The sequence below is a fragment of the Canis lupus genome, chromosome 20 (genome assembly GCF_003254725.2).
Source record: "Canis lupus dingo isolate Sandy chromosome 20, ASM325472v2, whole genome shotgun sequence".
In the NCBI taxonomy this organism is placed as follows: domain Eukaryota; kingdom Metazoa; phylum Chordata; class Mammalia; order Carnivora; family Canidae; genus Canis; species Canis lupus.
Window position 1 is genome coordinate 28,651,390 of NC_064262.1, and position 23,169 is coordinate 28,674,558.

General features: G+C 38.0%; 1 protein-coding gene across 9 annotated transcripts in view; it reads left to right on the forward strand.

Moving 5' to 3' along the window:
- CADPS (calcium dependent secretion activator) overlaps nt 1–23,169 on the forward strand; it is a 460,562-nt gene that overhangs the window by 211,903 nt on the left and 225,490 nt on the right. For all 9 annotated transcript variants that reach the window (XM_049097818.1, XM_035703542.2, XM_025456449.3 and 6 more), the window contains exons 5-6: nt 9,849–10,082; nt 14,264–14,385. In XM_049097818.1, the coding sequence (XP_048953775.1) occupies nt 9,849–10,082; nt 14,264–14,385 (356 nt within the window). The remainder of the gene's footprint in view (nt 1–9,848; nt 10,083–14,263; nt 14,386–23,169) is intronic.

Genomic DNA, 23,169 nt, shown 5'->3' on the forward strand with positions numbered 1-23,169 from the left:
AATAATTATATGCCAACAAATGGGACAACCTAGAAGAAATGGATAAATTCCTACAAACAATCTTCCAAGACTGAATCAAGAAGAAATAGAAAACTTGATTATACTGATAGTTATTTATGAAATTGAATCAGTAATCAAATAACTCCAACAAACAAAACTCTAGGACCAGATGGCTTCACAGATGGATTCTATTAAACACTTAAAGAAGAGTTAATACCATTCCTCCTCAAACTATTCTAAAAACTAAAGAGGAGAGAATGCTTCCAAATTCATTCTGTGAGACATTAACATTACCCTGATATCAAAACCAGACCATACCACAAAAACGAAATTACAGGCCAATATCCCTGATAAACATAGATACAAAAATCCTCGACAAAATATGAGAACCCTGAATTTAACAGTACAGTCGAAGGATAATATAGCATGATCAAATGGGATTTATTCCAGGGATGCAAGGATGATTCAGTATCTGCAAATCAATGTGATCTTTCACATTAACAAAAAGAAGGGGAAAACTATACAATCATTTCAATATATGCAGAAAAGGCATTCTCTGAAATTCAACATCCAATTGTGATTAAAACTCAAAAAAGTGGGTACAAAGGGAATGTACCTCAATATGATAAAGGCCATCTATAACAAATCTACAACTAACATCATATTCAATGGTGAAAAGTTGAAAAATTTTCCTCTAAAATCAGGAATAAGACAAGGATACCCACTCTCACTATTTTTATTCAACATAGTATTAGAAGTCTTAGCCACAGAAATTTGACAAGAAAAAGAAATAAAAGACATCCAGATTGGAAAAGAAGTAAAAATGTCACTATTCACAGATGACATAATAGTATGTATAGGAAACCCTTAAAATTCTACCAAAAGACTATTAGAATTAATCAATTAATTGATTAAAGTTATAGGATACAAAAATAATATACGTAAACTTGTGGCATTTATGTACACAAATAACAAAGTATCCAAAAGAGAAATTAAGGAAACAATCCCATTTACAATTGCATCAAAAGGAATAAAACACTTAGGAATAAATTTAACAAAGAGGTAGAAAAAAATCTGTTGCTCTGAAAACTGAGGAATTGTTGAAAGACACAAGTAAATGGAAAGGTATACTTTGCTCATGGAATGGAATAATTCATTTTAAGATTTCCATACTGCCAAAGCAGTCCTCACATTCAATGCAATCCCTATCAAGATACCAATAGTATTTTTCACAAAATAGAACAAATAATCCTAAAATTTGTATGGAACCACAAAGACCTCAAATAGCTAAAGCAATCTTAAAAAAAGAAGAGCATAGATGGAGGTATCACACTCCCTGATTTCAAACTGTACAACAAAGCTATAGAAATCAAAACACTATGGCACAAAAACACACACAATGAATCAATGGAGCAGTATTAAGAGTCCAGGAATAACCCCACATTTATATGATCAATTAATTTTCAACAATAGTGGCAAGAATATACAATGGGGAAAAGGTAGTCTCTTCAATAAAAGATTTTGGGAAAACTGAACAGTTACATATGAAAGAATGAAACTGGGCCAATTTCTTACACTATATACAACATTAAATTCAAAATGTAAAACCAGAAACTATAAAACTCCCAGAAGAAAGGATGTAAGTCTTGGACATGAGTCTAAGCAATATTTTTTTGGATCTGTCTCTTCAAGCAAGGGCAACAAAAGCAAAATTAACAAATGGACTATATCAAACTAAAAAACTTTTGCATAGTGAAGGAAACCATCAATAAACAAAAAGACAACCTACTGAATGGGAGAAGATGTTTGTAAATGATATAAATGATAAGGGATCAATATCCAAGATCTATTTTCAAACCCCACACAGCTCAATATCATAAAACAAACAGTCTTAACTAAAAATATGGACAGAGGACCTGAATAGTTACTTCTCCAAAGAAGACAGACAGATGGCCAACAGATACATGAAAAGATTCTCAACATCACTAAGCATCAGGGAAATACAAATCAAAATCACAATGGGATATCACCTCACATCTATTGACTATCTCCAAAAAGACAAAAAATAACCAGTGTTGGTGTGGATGTGGGGAAAAGAGTACCCTTCTGTCCTGTAGGTGGATGTGCAAAATGGTACAGCCACTATGGAAAATAGTATGGAGGTTACTCAAAAAAATAAAAATATAGAACTATCATGCAATGCTGCAGTTCCACTTCTGGGTATTTACCTGATGAAAACAAAAACACTAATTTGAAAAAAATATATGCACCTCTAACTTTACTGAAGCATTATTTACATTGCCAAAATAAGGAAGCAACCCATGTGTCCATTATTAGATGAATGGATAAAGAAGATATGATGTATACATACAATGTAATATTATTCAACCCTAAAAAAGGAATGAGATCTTTCCATTTGTGGCAATATGGATGGACCTAGAGGGTATTATACTAAGTGAAATATGTCAGACAGAGAAAGACAGATACCATATGACACCACATATAGGTGGAATCTGAAAAACAAAATAGAAACAGACTCATGGATACAAAGAACAATCCTGTGGCTGTTGGGAGGGGAAGGGGAAGTCTGGCCAAAATAAGGGAAGGGAATTTAAGGGCATAAACTTCCAGTCATAAAATAAATAAGACACAAGGGTGCATGAACAGCATAGGGAATATACTTAATAATATTGTAATAACCTTTTTTGGTGATAGATGGTAGCTAGATTTATATGGTGATCACTTTGTAATGTTAATAAATGTTGAATCACTATATTGTATACCCAAAAATAATATAATATTGTATGTCAACTATACTTCAATTAAAAAAATGCCTTAACAAATACAGGTTCTCATTTTTCCATCACCCCAATCCAAAGATCCAAGATGCCTTTCAACCAGGCCTGCACCTTACCCCTTCCTAGCCTCTTTCTCTCTCTGTTCATCTGGCCTTTATCAATTATTTTGCATTCTGGCTGTATAATTTCATGTAAACTCTCATTTGGACCTGTGTTAAACAATCCAGGGAGTTATAATAATTCTCCCCAGTTTAGGCATATCAAAAAGTTTAAGAGATTGTACCCAAGTTCACTTAGCCAGTAAGTAGAAAGCTGAGTGCTTTGATTCCAACTGTCATGCTCTGTTTTTCTTTTTTTTTTTTTTTTTTTTGAGTAGTCAGATAACAGGCAGGAAATTACACAGGACAGGACTGCCCTCTCTCACTGATGGTCTGATGGTTGCCCCTCCAGAAAGTTACTTTCTCTCTTCCACTAAAAGTTACTGTACATTTCCTTCAGTTTATCCAGAAGGCCAAATAAAGCAATGGCATCAGGCAAAAGTGGCTCCTGGAATTTTGCATCATTTCTGCTTTGACTTCCTTGTGATCTGGAAAAGAAGTTGTTCTGCTGGCAGCATTGTCATCATCACACGATTATAAAAGGCATATGTTTATCCGTTTTTCCTAGAGAGAAGGGAGGCAGGGCAGCTTTCCTCCATCGCAACCCTGTGCTGCAATCTGCCAATTCATTCACACCTATGTCCCACAAATCATCAGACAGAGATGGCTGTGTGAGTCTTCACTGTGAACATCAAAAATACTGCCTTAAAAGTTCCATGAGTAGGAGCACCTGGGGGCTCAGTCAGTTAAGCGTTTGACTCTTGATTTTGGCTCAGGTCATGATCTCAGAGTTGTGAGATCAAGTCCCACATTGGGCTCCACACTGGATGTGGAACCTGCTTAAGATTCTCTCCCTCTGCCCTTTGCCCCCTAAATGTTTTTTTAAAAAAAGAAAAAGTTCCATGAAGAGATCTGAATGCCTTTTTTTAATGTGGTAGAAAAGACTTCTTAATCCTTGTTCAAATATTTTCCCAAATCCTCTCATATTGATATTAAAATGTCCCCAAATTTCACCTAGGAATTAAGTCTACGTTATTTAAATTGTGTGATCAGAAGTTGACATTGGAGCTTAAATAGACAGATAGTGGCATTAGTGGGACTGTGATATTTGCCAATTCTTTTGGCCACATTTTGAGGTAGAATTCTAAAATTCAGGAGCTAATTATATAAGACGAATAATACAACTTCTGTAGGATTCATGGCAGAGATCTGGGAGTGGAATGCCATTGGTTTGGCACATTATCAGTTAAATGTGGAATTGCCATGTAAACTCCTATTCTCTGCAGAGACAAATTATCATCTCATGGTCCTGTTGCAAGCATTGATGAGATGCCCCCAGGAAAGAAATAATGTCCAAATATCTCCCTGATGGAAAAGTTCTGTTCCATGCATTGCCAAAAATCAGATAAAAATGGAATCTTCTCCAATCAGAGAAAGATACTACCCCCCCCAGCTTCATTAAGTGAAAGGAAGTCCATTCAATTCATAAAAGCTAAGGAAGTAACACCAAACCACTGAAAGATGAGTTTGAGTAAAGAAGCCAAGATGAGTTTGACTAAACAAGCCAATAGGAAGCTATCATACCTGTACCCAAAATACATTCTAACATTTGTGATGCTGACTTTTACAAATTATTTACCAAGACCTTCTTTCTCTCATTGAACATTATTACCTTTCTCCCATCACTCCCTGCAGCTGACCTCATGCCCACCATTACACAATGCCATGTTGACTGGTGACAGTGGAACACTCATTGCTGTGGAGAGTTTGGTTTTCCCCAGTCCTCCACCGAACACTGAGATGAAGTGAGGCAGAGCGTGTGCCATGCTGAGGGGCCCTATAGGGTTTACCTTGATTCTTTGCCATTTGGGACCGCATAGTTCTGTCCTATTATATGGTAGCTTAAAATGGGCCCTAGATTTCAAACTCAGTTCTAGTAAGTATTGATTTAACTTCGATGTATCATTTTCCTCTGAAACATGGGATTAAGGAACAGCACTAGCCTCAGTTGCTGGAAGAATTAAATGAGGGAAATCATGTAAAGTGCTTAGCTAATGCCCAGAACACAATTAACCATTGTAAATGTCAACTAGCATCATGGTCTTCATGATAGTCACTATCATTATTATTGTTATTTTTATTACTAGCTATTTTTATTGTAGCATGGTGCCTGATATACATGGATATGGATATGTGTGTATGTATGTGTGTATATATGTATATATACATGTGTGTATATATACATATATGTAGTATACATATGCTAATTTTTATATATTAACAAAAAGTATTGATATTTGTTATTATCTTTCTTCTTCACAATAACTCTCTAAGTTTTATTATTCCCACTTCAAATGGAAACTAAAATTCAGATAGGTGAATAAACCTGTCTAAAGTCACACAACAAGTAGGAAGTAGATTCAGGATTCAACGTCAAGTTGATTTCACTCATGTGGACTGGATAAGATTCCTTGGTGCCTTTTCTACTCTGCACATGCCTCTGTTACTTCGTGTGTCACATGGTGTCTATCATTGCTGGCATTCCCCATCACCCCATACTGTTGGCTCTTGGCTGACTCTTTCATCCCCAGCAACATCCACACCATCTGACATATGATAGGAGCCCAGGAATTGTTTGAGAGATTGTTTTGAATAAGTGCAACACTGTTAATGAGCTCTGTGTCTAAAATGAGTCTGTCTGCCCCATCTTCCTTCTGATCATCTATCAGTTTGTCATTTGAGCCTTTGGAGTCTAAAGATCCTTTATCTGAGTGGGGGTATCTTTGTCAGCCTTTACATGTACCCACTTCATTCTCTATGGGTAAAAATGCAAAGACAGAAAAGTAGATGGCTGACAGAGCTGTTAGCACTTTCAAATGCTATTTTTCAAGATGTTCCAAAAAAATCGCTCAGTGTGGCTGAGCATAAATAACCGTGTTGGGAATTGTCCTTGGGAGGCCATCCCCATTGAGGAATGTTGTCAGTCCAAAACAAAATAGATGGACAGCAGAGATTTTCTTTGGAAGACTTTGTCCATCTATATGCTATGTCTTTCATAAAGCAATATGAATAAACAATGCTTTTGTCAAGGCTAATTTGCTTTTATGCTTGGGAAAGTAGCAATCAAGATGGACGACTACATTTTCCTTATTTTGGCATAACTTCAGCTTTGAAATGTGTTTGTAATGGGTCTGCTGCTGAAAACTCCCCTCAAGAACCTCAGCCTAGATTGACAGAATGCATTTCTTCTCAAGGCTTTAGTACTTAGGGCAGAAAAATGTCCTTGTTTTCCCTTGCAGACTTCAGTTTTATGAGCCTCTTTTTATGATGTCATTAGGAACTGTCTAAGTTCTGGGAGGAGTGATCATTCTTTGGATTTTTCCAATATTCTGCTGCATAAAGTTTGTTGGACTCTAACTCTAGGCTAAAGAGGTATTGTCTATAACCACTGGGTCTTCTTGCAAAACCTCAAGACTACGGAGTTAAGAGGCATTGAGTGAGTCCTAAAGGTGATTGTGATAAAAGGGACTGCACTTGATGGTAAGGTCTCTCAGTGCTGATTAGCAGGAAAGAATCTACTACACAGACATGATGGTTTTTCTCTCCATCTCCATGGCAACTGCAAGGCCAGCAGCTGCCAGTAAAAAATGAGAGATATCACTTATCCAGTTTCCCAAGAATCCCATGTAGTTATGAGGTTGGAGCCCCAACATGAGGCAGAAAGAGGTCAGTGTAACAGACCTCAGGGTGCTGATATGTAACCTTTGCTGCTTGGTATCTTCTAACATGGCCTTGAGGACCACTCTTCAGCTATGAATTAACTTCCCTCACTCTTTCTTTTGCTCTCAATAAGGGCCGTGTTCAAATGGAGATGAGAATATATTTTGTGGCCATGTACAGTTATACAGATCTTCTTGGATTCATGGTTGCTTGTTTCTTTTCCATGGAAAGGAGAAAAGAACAATGATCCTGTCCCAGCAAACTCAACCTGATGGCAAACTGCCTCATCCATCAGACTCTCAGCCTAAGGATCACCTTCTCTGGAAAGCCAATCCTGATTCTCTCAGCAAGTGTTCATGTCTCATACACTGCTGTTACAGCATCTGCCTTGATGTTTCCTCAATAGATCTTTCTCCCCAGTGGTTGTAAGCTTCAGGGAAATAGTCCACATCCTTTCATCATGATCCTCTCAGTGCCTAACACTAAACCAGGCACAGTGTTGGTGGTAGTAAATATTTTCTAAGTTATGGTGGACCAGCAGCCAAGTTCTCACATCTCCATGGCCTTTTCATAAAGTCTACCCAAATCCTATGGCTCATAGTTATCCCTGATTGAGTCCAAGAATGATAAGAAGCAAAAGGAAGCCCCCTGTGCAACAGCTTTGAAGAAGTAAGATTCTTTCCTTGATCATTACTAGCTCTTATTGAGCTCATCAACCTATCGTGTTATTTCAGAGGCTTCCGTCCTGCTTCTCCTCCTACTTCCACCCACAGTGTGTTTAGAAAGCACCTCATGGTGGACTGAACCCAGCCAAAAACCAGGAAATCATTATACTAAGAGGCTCCAGAAGGAACCAGTACTCAAAGGCTGCTGGGTAGATTTCCACAACCTGTGCTCATTTACATGGAAAAATAGAATCTCACTGTTCTTCCAGAACTATTTCATCAACTGTCCACTGCCACCTCATGACTGAGTTTTAGCTGCATTGATACTTAATATGGACATTTTGACAGGCCATCCATTATTCACTCAACTCACATATATTAAGTATTTACTATGTGCCAAAAATTATTCTAGACGATAATAATTCACTAAGGGTATTAAGACAGACCTCATAGCCCAGCAGGAAAGATAAACAACAAACAAATAAATTTCACTATTTCCATTAATTGTAATAAATATCACCATGAAGTTTACCTAGGTATTATAAAAAAGTAGAACAAGGGGATTCAACCTAGGGAAATAAAATTTTGAGGCTGAAATATAGAAGATGACAAGATGGCTGAGATATACTTAGGGAGCAAGGGGGTAAGGGGAACACTTATGATAGCCCCTAGATAGGAAGAAGACTGACATAACACAAAGGCATCTCCAAACTCTATTCAGAGAATTTACTATATGGTAGCAAGAAAGAAATATCCTTCTAGCTAACTAGTATGTGTGTGTGGAGGGGGGCAGTTATTGAAAGGAAAACAAAAGAATCTCAAAGTAGCCAATAGGAGGAATAGGTGGTCTCTATGAGAATTGGAAAACCAATAAAAGAGTTTCTTTCTGTGACTCTAAATAACTTCTTTTCTCTTCTTCCCTTCATCCTGCCTTCCCATTTTTTCTTCCTCCCTCTGCTAGTCTCTACCTCTATCCTTTCTCTACCTCTATCCTTTCTCTACCTCTTTCTCTTCTTTGTCAAATGTCTTATTCTTTCACCTATTCCAATATGGCAGCTACCCATGAGTCTACATGATCTTGCTATTTCACTCCACTGCTAATTACAATCTCAATACCTCTCCGTTCATTTGCCTGAAAGAGTAAATCTGGTTGATCATTGGCCACTGAATTGAATTAGTTGGTTGACTGGGGTCAGATGTCCATGTACTACACATCTTTTTTTTTTTTTTTTTGCCACCCAGAATTGGCAAACCAACTCATGTCCCATGTGATCCAGGTGGAATTCTACCCTTACCCACTTGGATGAAGGATATAACTCATACCTAAGCAACTCAACATAACATGTCACCAGCCATAAAAGGTGGCTCAGGTTATGTACATAAGTCAGACTTTGGGTGAGAACTTTGAGATAAAAGACATTACAAGAGGAGATATTCACCGTCCTTTAGATAACATGATGTCATATGATAAGGTAGAGATCTCTAGCAACCTTTTTGTGACATTAAGGGGAGCCAGAGTGAGCATGGGGCTAGCCCAAAGGAACCCAAACCAAGATTTGGAGGAAAAATTCAGTTGTGGTGGTATCATCTGAGTCCTGATTCCAGCCTCGCTGGAAACTGGTCCACCCCAGGACATTTCAAACCAATAAATTCCCTTCATTGTTTAAATCAGTTCCAAGTTAGATTTTTCTATCACTTACAAAAAAAAAAAGAAAAAAAAAAAAGCCAAACTGATATGGCTTGCCCCTCACCTGATCAGTACGGGCCAAGGCTAAGGAGGGCAAGTTCATGTTTCAAGTGAGAAATGATTCTTGAAAAGGTGATCAATTCAGAGCCTATTCAAGGCAGTCGGGCAACTTAGAGGTTTAAAGAAGCAAATAGCATGACTAAAGCATGTTACTATTACAACTGAACTCATAAGCAAGGAAGGAAAAAATAGAGGTCAGTTCTGAATTGCTTTATCTTCTTTTCTAAAGAATTTTAATCATGTTTTTCATCACTTCATTAATTTTTTTCAATTTTTCTTGAAAACAGTAACTATTCTTTCTACTATTCCTTTTAGAAATAGCTACAGGCTATGTTTGAAACATCTCAAATGAGCTCCTCTTGAATTATTCATGTGAGAAAATCTCTACGTATCCAGAAATAGGGTGTCTTTCTGTCTCCAAACTTAAAAACAACTGATTGCATTTTGCTAAAAAGAAAAACCATTTCAACTGAAACCAGATTTTAAAAAAATATCACCCCATTTTTCTTTCCACAAATCAAATTTGCTGGAGAAAATGGGGGGGGGGGGGCGGTGATTGCACTACAATAAAACATTTGACTCTTTCTTACTATAGGTTTATGTATATATCTCTTACCTGTCAGAGATTGTAAATAACCAGAAGGCAGTCAGCCATCTACTCAACTAAATTGAACATTTTTCTAGCACAATGCCACAATATCTGAGCCAAATTTCACTAATGGTAGATATTATTATAACTCTGGGCTGTAAGGTGAAAACCTTCTGTATAAATCAGGTCTCTATTTACTCCTCTGTTCATACTTTTCTTTTTCTTGATAAGGAGCGCAAATTTCCCAAGTTTGTATCCAAAGAAATGGAAAACATGTACATTGAGGAGCTGAAGTCATCAGTCAACCTTCTCATGGCCAATTTGGAGAGCATGCCAGTGTCCAAAGGCGGCGAGTTCAAGCTTCAGAAACTCAAACGCAGCCACAACGCTTCTATCATCGACATGGGCGAGGAGAGTGAGAACCAGCTCTCCAAGTCAGACGTCGTGCTGTCTTTCTCCCTGGAGGTAAAAAGCCCTAAACCCTTGAAAGTTTCCTGCCACAGCCCACAGGATTTGGGTGATTAGATCAGCTTGCTTTCCTCCTTGCACCCCAGGAGCAGTTATTAAAATAACAGCTTGCTAAGCATAGGTCAACTAATCAGCAAGTGATTCCCCATCTCCCATGCTTTCCTTAAGGAAATGCAGTCTTAAGAATCACCTCCTAAATTTAATCTTGCATTATTTTCCATCTTAAAGTAGCGCTCAAGGATATTGTGAAGACCTTATACAATTTAGAAAGTTTAAAATTTTGGCATCCTGTGTCACAGTTATGAGGGGAAATATCTAGCATCATTTGGTGCATTGTAGATTTTCTTTCTTGTCATCTCTCCTGTTGGCTACATGATAGAGGTCCTCTTGTTGCAGTGGAGCCTTTTCAGTTGACTTCATCACTCAAAGAAAGAACCGGTTCAGACTGGACTGTGGCAGAATGCTCCACATGTCAATAAATTTCTTTATAACTTCTATTCACACGTTTGCCTTTCATACGTATAATTTAGGGAGTGGATCTGATCTGGCTATGTTGGAATTGCCCGGGAAGCTGGTTCAGTGTGCAGATTCCTGACATCACCCAGACCTATTGATTCAAATCTTAACGGGGGTGGGGGAGTACAACATGGTCCAGTCACTTTGGAGAAGAGTTTGTTAGTTTCTCAAAAAGTTAAACATAAAATTACCAGGTGTAGAGTACAACTTTACTCTTAGATATCTACCCAAGAGAAATGAAAACACATTTGCCCATAAAATCTTGCTCCCAAAATGTTTATAGCAGCATTATTCTTACTAGCCAAAAATAGAAACAACCTAAATATGTATCCAAGGGTAAATAGACAAAATGCAGTACATCCATACAAGGGGTTACTACTTAGCAATTGATAGAAACAAACTACAGATGTATGCTTTGATTTAGATAAGTCAAAAACATTCTGCTTAGTGAAAGAAGCCAGACACAAGAGACACATGTTGTTTGATTCCATTGATATAAAATATCTAGAAGACGCGAGTCTTCAGAAACAGAAGTTAGATTAGTGTTGCCTGGGGCAGAAGGTAGAAACGGACATTAGGGACATTACTGGGGGAGATAAAAAATGTTCTAAAACTAATTTATAATGATAGTCATTCAACTTAGTAAAGTTACTAAAATCATTGCATTGTACACTTGAAATGGGTTAATTATAAGATATGTAAAATATGCTTCAATGAGGTAAAAAAAAAAAAAAAAAAGAACCTCTGGGTGGAGTTTACCATGAAATTACCATTACCATTACCATTTTAATGAGCCACCCAGGTGCTTCTTATGCCCTCCAAAGTTGAGAACCATTCACAACTTATTAAAGCTCAGAACCCCACAAGGATTTTATGATAGACCTAGATTTGGGGAGACCAAGAGAATAGATCAAATTTCTGTAGATTTAATTAGGATTTGTAAAGACTAAATTAATTTTCTAGAACATCATTAAGGCTTGCTGTGAATTAACTGCAGATAATTTGTTTTACTGTGCTTAGTTCGGATCAAGATAGTCATAGTGTTTTCAACATGTATTTTGCAATTGGAAGTGGCAGTATTCAGTTAAATATAGAGCACTTGGTGTGTGAAAAAATCATCAGTGTAATTTCACAGAAACTTCCTTTCTTTCTTTTTTAATACCGCCACCTGAGGTACTGAGTGCTTTTTTCTTAGGTGTCTTTGAATTTGATTATTGCCAATTAGAGGTGGCAATTTATTCCCTATTGCCTCTTGTCTTTCTACAGAAAGTGGGAAAAAAGTGGTTTATTGATTTTCATGAAGTTTTTAAATCTATAATTTCCTAATTCTTTATCACTACTCAATATTATACAGCTGATTATCTGAAATATAGATGTGAGTGAGTCCCCAACCATACTCCCATGTGTACATGATTCAAACAGGCTTTAACTTGCAAGCATAAGCACAGAATGAAATGCCCTCGGGTTCCCAAATACTCTTTACTTGGAACACTAAATTGCACATATACTAAAACTGTCAGCAAACTCATTGTGCATCTGTATGTTGGGTGCGACAGTGAGGGTGGCAAGAAGAGGGAGATAGAGGACCATCATCTCATCAGGGCAGACCGGGTTTGAATTTGCAGGTTAGTACAAGACAGGTTTCATGTACTTACAGAATTGCATGGCTACAAAGGTCATGATAGAGCAGTTAACTGCAGCAAGAGAACTGAGGTCCAGGCTGCCCAGTGGCCCGGCCTTGGCCAGGGGAGTACGCTGATGAAATATAATGGGCACGTGTAGAGCACCATTATGCCTGCTTTGCATCATTAACTCCGTGAATCGTCACAACAATCTTTTGAGCCATTTGCAGATGTGGAAACAGCCTCAGAGAGGTTAAGAAACTTGCAAATGATTAGGCAGCTGTTGAAGATGCAAACGCAGGATTCACACTTCGATCTTTTAAATCACACACACAAAAAAAGTCTGTTTTCTACAATGCCTCCCATTTCTTTTCATGTGTATGTTCTTCCCACTGTGAAAACTTTCAATTACATACATCATCTTATTTGTTCCTCACACAACAGCCACAGAGAGATACAGGACATATATTATTCACATTTTAAAGATGAAGAGACTGAGACTGAAAGAAAAGTGGAGTGACTTCAAGGTCAAGTCATTTGCACAATGTCACATGAGTAATACAGTGGTTCTCAAAGTATGGCTTCTGGATCATCAGCATCAACATTAGCAGCACCAGGGAAAATATTAGAAATAAAAAGTCTTGGGCTGTTCAGAAAAGCTCTGCTTATTAGACACTCTGAGGGTGGAGCTCAACAGTTTCTGGATTTAATAAGCCCTCCAGATATTTCTGATTTGCACTAAGTTTGATAACCACTGGGCTAGTAAGCAGCAAAACTGACTTGATTCAAGGCCAGCTCTATTGTACTTCCTTGGATCAAGCCACTGAAGCAGTGTACACACTGGGTGTTGTATGTAAGTGATGAATCACTTACATACGACTCCTGAAGCCAATATTGTACTGTATGTTAACTAACTAGAATTTAAATAAAATTTTTAAAAAAGAAAGAAGTATACATTTTTTGCACAACCATATCCTTCTCTATGTGTCACGCCATTACCTCTTTTGGAGTACAATTGAGTGATATTTTTATGTACCTTGCTTACTATAGATCCCTGATACAGGTCATTTGTTTCAGATTTTTGAATCAGTATACCTGTCCCAACCTCCCCTCCTGCCCTCTCCCTTCTGACACATTATAGGACATACCACTAAATATGAGAATAGCGGGTGACTGAATGGACTCTAAGGGTAATGGTGGGAGGTGCCAGGAATTGTAAATGATATATCTTGGTCCAGCAAAACACTAGCTTTTTCCCTCAGTCTAGAACAGAGAGTGTGCAGCTGCAGGCATGTTTTTGTTTTGATTCAGCAATGTTGGCCTGCACAGAGTTTGTGTATTTTATTCCTCCCTTTTTGGATTACTGTCAAAATTTCAAAATCAGATTACTGACTTTGATTCTGATTCAGATTTCCATTTTCTGGTAGGAAAAATTGCAGTATCTGGCAACTCCAGACTAAGGAAAGACAAGGCAACAATAGGCTGAAACTGGCTATGGACTGTTCCATTTAGATGGAGCATATGCTCTCTTATTTTGCCCCTGACCCCACTACTCCCTGCTGCCTCTCTGACTCTAATGCTGAATGGTGTTTGCCCTTTATCTTAGCATTTGTCTTATGACTTATCTCATTGTAAAGAGAAAAGTGAATCTCTGGGCCTTCATCTCTATCAGGTTCTGAATTCAAAGCTAGACTATTTTTTTAAAGAAAATAAAAGAGAACCTATTTCTTTGTAGAAATTAAAAATGATCCTATGCATTCAACCCAGGAAAAAAAGCAGACTATTTCACATTACCTGTCTGGCCCCTGTGAGCATCTGAGGTAGTGAGGGTTGTCTTTCCAGCTGAGAGGCAATAAGTTATACTGTGAAGAATTGCATCTTCATGTAAGACTGGTACCAGCCTAGCTGAAAGAAAACTGATAGAAGCTACTAGATACCTTTTGGGTTTCTGTAACTTCTTCCCATCTATATATTTTCTTCTGGGTGATGCTACCCAGGGGCTTTGGTAATAACCTCCACCATGTGTGATTCTTCTTCTAGGTGGTGATCATGGAAGTCCAAGGCCTCAAGTCCTTGGCTCCAAACCGCATTGTATATTGCACAATGGAGGTGGAAGGAGGAGAGAAACTCCAGACTGACCAGGCCGAGGCTTCCAAACCAACGTAAGTTCAGCTTCTCCACAGTTCATGTTCCAGAAGGCTGTTCTCATTGGCACCATTTTGTCTAGCTCCAAGTTAAAGGTCTGGTTTCCCCAGAAGGTTCTGGAAGGCATTTTCCAAATGAGATGACTCAATTAGATTTTTTTTAAAGATTGTATTTATTTATTTGAGAGAGAGAGAGAGCATGAGCAGGCGCAAGCAGGGTGGGGAGAACCTTGGGAGAGGGTTCTGAGCAGGGAGCCTAGTGCTGGACTGGATCCCAGGACTCTGGGATCAAGACCTAGACCAAAAGCAGACACTTAACCAACTGAGCCACTCAGGCACCCCAATACAATTATATTCTTATTTGGCAGCCATAATAAAGATTCCAGTTCCTTCAGAGCAGAGAACAAAAGGAAATTAAAGAAACAATCTCCATTCTGGAAGCTTTATGTATTCACCTTAGAGAATGTACTCACAGCTTCAATCCTTTGATACAATATACAGGAGTTTGATATAAATTTGTTTTATTAGATTTACTAAATAATATTTGATTTGTGGTATAAGCAATTTTTTCAAAATCTTTCTCTATGTGCCACAGTTATGACTATGTCAGTAAAGCAGTGAGTTGTATTAGATACACTACATTAATTCGTTCGGTCAACACATATTTGTCAGATGCTCACTGTGCGTGTACAAGGTGGTGTTGCCCAGTGGAAAGGACGGTAGTCACTGCTGTAGCCCTACAGAGATTACCGTTGAATAGAAAGATCAGAAATATAATCATGTAAATATGTAATTACAAACAGTTATAAATGCTGAAAAGGAAAGAGTGCTTCAAAAGGAGGTAGCAGGGGACCTAAATCACTTTGTGGGGACAGAGTCAGAGCAGGCCTTCTTTAGAAGTTATAAGATATTTGGGCTAATAGTGTAAAAGTTGAGCGAGGTGAGATGGGAGTAGAAAGATCATTCCAGGCAGAGTCAGCTTGAGTAAAGGCCCTGTAGTCAGCAGATGCCCTGTGGGAAAGCAGAATTTAAAGGCCACTGCTGGAGCTAGAGTTCAGAGAACAAGATGTGCCATAGGTTGCCAGTAAGGCAAGAAGGGATCACACTATTAAAGGCCTTGCTAGACCATGAAAAAGAAAGTATAGGGATAGGTGATTAGATGTGTATTTTAAAAAGATCACTGTGGCTGCAGTGGAGTGAGCCAAAGCTGATGCGGAAGACCAGCTAGGATTCTATGGCAGTGGTTCATAAGAGTGATGATGACCAATTCATTTGGGTCAGTAGACTCTCAGGCCTCAACAATTCTGGAGAAGTCATTGCTTTTTTCCCCTCCCTATCCACTGCTTCTTTCCCTTCTTTTTCTATCTCAACTAAGCCAGCCTAGACTAATGAGCATGGTTTTTTTTTTATTATTGTTAATTCATAAAAGTCATAAAAAGGGTAACCCCTGATACCAATGTATTACTACCTCCCCACTCCCAGAGCATTATGAGCTGTTGAGCAGAACATGTTCAAACAAAATAGTTCAAAGAAAGCACTGAATGTTTCTCAGACTAGAGAATATCTGAGGGCATTGTATGCCTTCAAGTGGTTCTTTGCATGAATAGGCAAAGACCTCAGATGCTCGGAAGCTGGGCAAAATTAACGAATGTAAGCAAGAAGCAATGGAAACCAATACAACTTGTCACACACTCCCCCTCCCTTTTTTAAAACTTAGTTTTAGACTGAAGATGATGCCATTTCTTTTTTACTGCCTGCCTTTGATAGAAATCCTAATTTTTCCTGCACCTCTCACCATGACCTGATCATTATCAATGCTATTATGTTATGCTGCATTATTTATACATGCTTTTAAAAATGTGTCATGGAGCGGGGGGAGAAAAACCTATTTGGTGTTACTGCAAACTTTTTAGGTGTTGGGCCCAATATGGTGTCATATGACAGAGAAGAAAGGAGAAAGCTCTGATTATCGTAATAGGCTGTTGTTTCATATGAACTATTTTAACTTAAAAAATAATTCATATCATTTTATTGGGTTTAAAGGTTTCAGCTGCCAGGGTAAATGATGAGCTGATTTTCATGTGCTTATGAATGTTTAAAACAGTTTCAGATTACAAATAAATATAGAACACTTCAGTCTACCTACTTGAAATACTCATTTCACATATATATTTACTCATATCCACACATGTGCATTATTATGTCCATATTAATAAACATTTCACACTGAAACATTTTGCTTTTCTAGACAAAAGTATATATTTTTTTCTATTCCATCAGTGAGCAGGTATTACTAAAACCTCACAGAGGATTTGCTTGTTTGCTTGTTTGTTTTTAAATATAATAGGAATGTAAATTTCGTGTCTAAGTTCAAGTCAGATCAGTCGAGTGCTGTGTGAAGAAGGGTTCTGAGGCCAAATCAATATTCAGAGGAAAATAGTACATGATGAACCTGTAATGTCTGCCATAGGAGAGGAAGAGGTATTAAGTGCCCTGTATTTGCCATTTCTATAGTATCCCAAAGTGATATACCCAGAGTTTAAAATCTAGCAATGCTTGTGTTTCTTGCTGTCTCTTCTTTTCTTTCCCCAATTCTCTTCTTTACCTTTTTCTTTGTCATAGTTCAGTTCTGGAAGTTTTTCTCTGCTTCTGGCTTTATCTGGTAGTATGAATGACTGCTACTTGATTTTGATTACCCCAAAAAGTATCCTTTTGAGGGTTATCTTTCATCTATAATGAAAAAATCCACTTCATCATCTGACAAGGTTAGCCCTTTTCCTGCCTTACTCATCTTCTGAGTCTTGTCTTTGACTATTCTTACAGCCTGCTGATGCCCCTAGTTTATTTATATATTCTAAAATCAAAATTCAATTCAAGCCAGTTTTGTTACTCATTAATTCTATTGTTGCTACTACTAAGTATTTTATCCAATAACTGGAAACCAACATCTTATCCCTTCATGTGTCTACTAGGAACTCAACTTTTGTTTTGTTTAGTTTTTACCACATACAGTTACAAATCCAGAAGTACATTGCATAACCCAGTTTGTCCAGGTGTGGCTTTTTTTTTTTTTTAACTCTAATGTAGAGACAATTCTGATAAAAACAAGGGCAAGGAGAACAGTACCATGATTAAGCTTGGGAAATGCAAGACATTGTATCTTTTTCTGAGCTATTCAATGTTCATAGGCATTTAAAAACCTTTGATGATTTCCAACAGTACATAAACCTATTTAGCTTTGTTTACTCATGAGTTTCCCAAACTTATTCCAACTAATACCTATTAGCATCCACTGGAAATGCTAGTTTATATTGTTCAAACCTAGTAGTGGAGGCTCCAAGCTCTCTCTCACCTCCTTAGCCAACATTCTCTCTTCACTTACAACCAGGGCTCTGCCTGCCATGATCATTTTGGATGGAAAAGTGGAAAAGTACATAATATACGAATTCTGTGTTCATGAGTTAAATATACTTTGTGATTGGAAAACTTGGTGTATGTGTGAGCATGCACATGTGCATGTCCTCTGTTCATCCTTCATTTTATCAATCTGTGAGCTTACATGTGGGATGTTTTCAAGCAGATTATATATCCTCTCAATTCAGTTGTCCTCCTCTCCTGTGTTTTAACGTGGAAAAATAGGAAAATATGCTATCACAAGTTTTCAAGCAATATATTTATTTCAAAGAATATTGCCTCCATTTGTATCATATTGTTTCTGCTTCTGTGGGGAAAAGCAATGGAGCTGCTGAGGCAGAAGTAATTGAAATCATGTTTTTAGGCAGGCAATCTCAGGAAGACACGAAATGGGTGAAGAGAAATACTTTGTGGATTCAAGAACTCAGATGTATTTGTCCACCTCCTATGAAACAGAGCAGAAGACTTTTCTTCCCATGCCAGGTGTTTTTCAAAAGACAGCACTCTTAGCTCTGCTGATAACAGAGATTATGTTAGATTTTATCAAGACATGGCTTTGAGTAAAATCAAATCATGTGATAAGGAAGTAACCACTTTTCCATTTGTTTATCAGTTCTTCTGATCAGGACAAGGAGAACATTTTTATTTGGTTCTAATAGATCTTTAACACCTGCTCTGGGGCTACAGCCATGCGTGACATCAATCAAACTTTGGCCTCATGGAGTGTACATTCTGGTAAAGGGCATAAGCAGTAAATACATGAACAAATAAATGTGTAAAGTAATAACAGTTTCTAATTTGTGTTACTTCTACTCATGGCTGATGGTACTGCTTTGTCTTCTGCGTCAGTGACATAAGTGTTCTTTTTTAAAGAAATATATTAACATTTAAAAGTGAATTAATTTAAATAAAATATATTAAGTAAATTAATAGCCCAGGTGGTACCTGGGTATAACAAAAAAAAAAAAAATGATCATGGAAGTATCCTGTGTTGATATGTGGGAATAGAAAAGGTGGGGAAGATGGTATGCAAATTACTTTAGTTTGGGAAAATTAATGTAAGGAAACCGAACATATTCCATGAGTGGAAGATATACTCCAAAGTGACTTACTCAGTGGATGTGTACAGTAATAGTTACCTTCTAAAGGAAGCAATCCCAGAGGGTTAAATACCAGAGAAATTTAAGTGATTGGGCTAAAAAGAAAGGTACTTTCAGTGAGCAGTCCAATATTGTGCTAAAATATCCAAAATTATATTCTTCTGAATGGAAACCAAGGATGCTACTTGACATTTGGTTATTTAACTAGTTTATTATTCCCTGACAAGCCATGGGCTGTGTGACATATGGATTTCATTATTGTCAGGAATTAGAAAACACAACCAAACTGTTTCCTGCCTCTTTCCAAGGGAAGAAGAAAATAAGATGCCCTTGCTGGTAAATCTTGTCATAGCCCTAGTGTTTTTCAGTGGTACCTTATCTACTGAGATCACATTAAAGCAAAAAACAAAAACAAAATGCAATGACTTCCTGTAACATTTTTCTTCTGTGAAATATATTATTTGTCCTAATGGCAACTCAAAATGGGCCAGGCTTATTACGCTCAAATTACTCATACAAATGGAGCTGCATTAAAGTGCCCCCACAGTAAGTCAGTTACAAAGTCAGAAAAGGAAGTTGTACCGGCCAATTCTTTGCCTCGTGTATCATCTTAATGGTACTTCCTGTCTCAGTATAACCAAAGATGTTTTCAGTGTACTGGACCTTGGAATGATTTAAATGGAAAAATAATATTTTTCCTGAAATGCTTCTTTAAATTTTAGATGCAAGAGAATGATATAAAGGATAGGCACTTGCATTCCCTTAACAAGTGTACATGGGTTTCTTTCATTGTATCCACCTTGTGCTGAGGCTATAGCCATGAATGACATAGATCAAACTTTGGTCTTGTAGCATGTACATCCTAGTAAAGGACTTAGGCAATAAACAAATGAACAAATAAATATATAAGATAATAGCAGATTGCAATTTGGTTCTAAAAGAAATGAACAGGCTGCTGCAGTGAAAGGTGATGAGGAGGTAGGGTACTGCCATGCCCCAAAAACCCTGCTCAGAATAGGTAATGTGCCAATTAATACCTGAAGTATATGAAGAAACATTTAATCCAGTAATTCCACTCCTGGGTATTCATCCAAAGAAAATGAAAACACTAATTCAAAAAGATATATGCACCCCTGTGTTTACTGCAGCATTATTTACAATAGCTAAGATAGGGAAGTGACCTGAGTGTCCACCCATAGATGAATGGATAAAAAAGATGTGGAATGTGTGTGTGTGCATGCGTGTGTGTGTGTGTGTGTGTGAATATTACTCAGACATAAAAAAAGAATGAGATCTTGCCATTTGTTTTTTGTTTGTTTGCTTGTTTTTATTCATGAAAGACACAGAGAGAGAAAGAGACACAGGCAGAGGGAGAAGTAGGCTCCATGCAGGGAGCTGGACATGGGACTCCATCCTGGGTCTCCAGGATCACGCCCTGGGCTGAAGGTGGCGCTAAACCACTGAGCCACTAGGGCTGCCCAGATCTTGCCATTTGTAAGGCAACATGGATGAACTTAGAAGGTGTAAGTGAAATAAGTCCATCAGGGGAAGATGAATACTATGTGATTCCACTCATATGTGAAATGAACAAAGAAAAAAAAAAAGACAAACAGAAAACCAAACTCTTAAATACAGAGAACAAATGGGTGGTTTCTAGAGGGGAGATAGGTGAAATAGATAAAGGGAATCAAGAGTATGAGCACTGAGTAATGTATAGAGTTGCACAATTATGTTGTGTACCTAAAACTAATATAATGATGTGTGTTAATTACACTTCAATTTTAAAAAATGATAAAAAAGAAGAAGTACCAAGGAAAATATGCCAGGCACAGGGAATAGCAAGTACAAAGGCTTTAGATTGGGAAGGAGCTCCATGTATTCTGGGACCAGAAAGAAGAGCAATGTAGATTAGTCAATGATGGGGAACATGCTACCAGAAGAGACTAAAGAGCAAAGCAGGGCCAGACAACTCAGGGCCTCACAAGGCACATGGAGGGTTCAAACTTTATTCTAAGAACATGTGTTACAGGATTGCAGGGTCCTTGTCTCACGGAAAGGATGAATCTTGTGGACACAAAAGCATAAAGTGAAGTGAAAGTTTATTAAATGAAAGTGAGACCAGAAAGGAAAGAAAAAGCTCTCTAAAGTGAGAGGGGTTCCAAGTGGGTAAATGGGTTGCCACTAAGGACTTCTTGGGGCTGGTCTTTTATTGAAAACTTGACTAGGGAGCTTGTAGCCTTAAGATTCTTGTGCCATCTTGGTTTGAGCAAGGGCTACTGATAACACCCTTAATGACTTACTTCATTGAGGTTTGGTCATTTTCTGTAATTACACTGTAGCCACCAAAGAAAAACACTCCATGACATCCAGGGCCAGATAGTCTGGTCTATTCTTTAGTCTCTTATTCACTCTGTCTTAGTACTTCTGCCTGCCAGGAAGAGTTTCAGAACCTGGTCTGGGGCCCCCTATCTCTCCTTGCCTAGACCTTAACCCTTTCCTTACTCACATGGAGAAGCTGTCAGAGGGTTTTAAGCCAGGGAGAATATGATTGGATTTCTGTCTTGAAAGCTAAAGTGTCTTTAAGGATCAGAGTTAATTTGGAATGAAGGATATATTGGTCAACAAATATGGAGCATGTACTATTTCCCAGTACTATTAGGGTTGGGGAAATAATAAACAACTGACCCTTGAGATAGAGCCACAGAGCAAAGCTGGTGGGAAAAATCCAAGTGCCCCAGGCACAGAGTGATATATTTTTCAGGAGTCACTATAGCTTTCAGAACTGCAAAGGCCACCCCATGGCAAAGGAGTGAGGCCTCCTGAGAATCACCTCCTTTCATGTTTACTCTCTTGAAACTCCATGTTCAAGATCACAGTCCAGGAGACATTTATGTTATACTGAGTGGGCACTTGGCTACCATTTCTCTTGTTTTTCCTTTCTGAGAAAGAGGCTTAGCTTCTTTCAGAGTTAATTAAATCATAAATGGTAAAGGCCAACACTGACCCAGAAATTCAATTTTGCTAGGCTCCCAGAAGATGTGTGGGTTGGGAAGAAGCAAAATTATAATTACAGTTTTGGATGCTCAGAGGCTGCCCGGCCTCCCAACCCAGAAAGCTTGGTCTAGAAGCCACAACTTTTATTGAAAACCAGTTTGTGTTTGCTTGTGAGCTGGAGAGCAAAAGTAGGCTGGCTGATAAAATAAGAAACAGTAGGGTAGATGATGGAAAGGAATGGGGTGCTATAGAGACCAGGCTTCAGAGATGGAGCTCCTAATGCTACTCTGTCATAAATTTGCTACCCCATCTTATACAGCTTACCAAGCTTTCCAGCTTCACCATGTTCTGATGAGTGGTATCCAAGACCACTTCTCCCCCACCAATTCTATAGGTTATTTATCCAGCTGACCCAGGTAAGAGCTATAACGACAGATCTTGTGGCAGAATTTTCAAGAATTCCAAGTAACATGGAGGTGATGACATTTCTAAAGTTGGTAGGAGTTCAGAACTGGATGATTGAGTAGTGGCGAAAGTTTGACATTATACAGTGATGCTCTATCTTAATGTGAGAAATTCATGGAAGTTCTGATTTCATAGGTAGTAGGTATAAAAACAAGATGTATTTTTTCCCCTAACCCTTTAAGGACTAAGTGACACAAAGTTTATTTACTTTCTGGTTCAACTCCTTGAATACCTTGCCTGAACTTACCTGTCACTTGTACCTAATGCTGGAGTAATCTAAGATCTGGACTGATCACCCATTACTGTGGAAATCCCAATACATTTATCCCAAATGTGAAAAACCACTATACTTGTTACCCAGTGATCAGCGAAAATGTAGGAAGAAATGGCATATTGTTTCTTGTATGTAATAATGGCATGCAACCCAGGAACTCAATTTATCCTCACTAATAAGAAAATAAGAGAGGCTTGGTCTAAATTCATCAATGCATAGAAGCAATATGGCATCTTGGACGAGAGCATAGAATTAGGAGCCAGAGTGCTGGGTCCATATCTCAGCTGCATGATCTTGGACCTGTTACTTAACTCTTGTGCCTCAGTTTCCACATTCTTGTGAAAATTAAATTAATTAGCAAATACAAAATATTTAAAACACATGCCATTATCATGGCTTCATTCTTGTTTGGAAGGAGGAGAGAGAGATGGGGAAAAAATAGCCTGAGTCTAAAATAGCAATTAACATTGATGCAGCACCTTCTAAGCGCCACGTGCTGTGCTAAGTATTTCATAGTCAATGTCTTGTTTAATGCTCTACTGACACACCTATGAG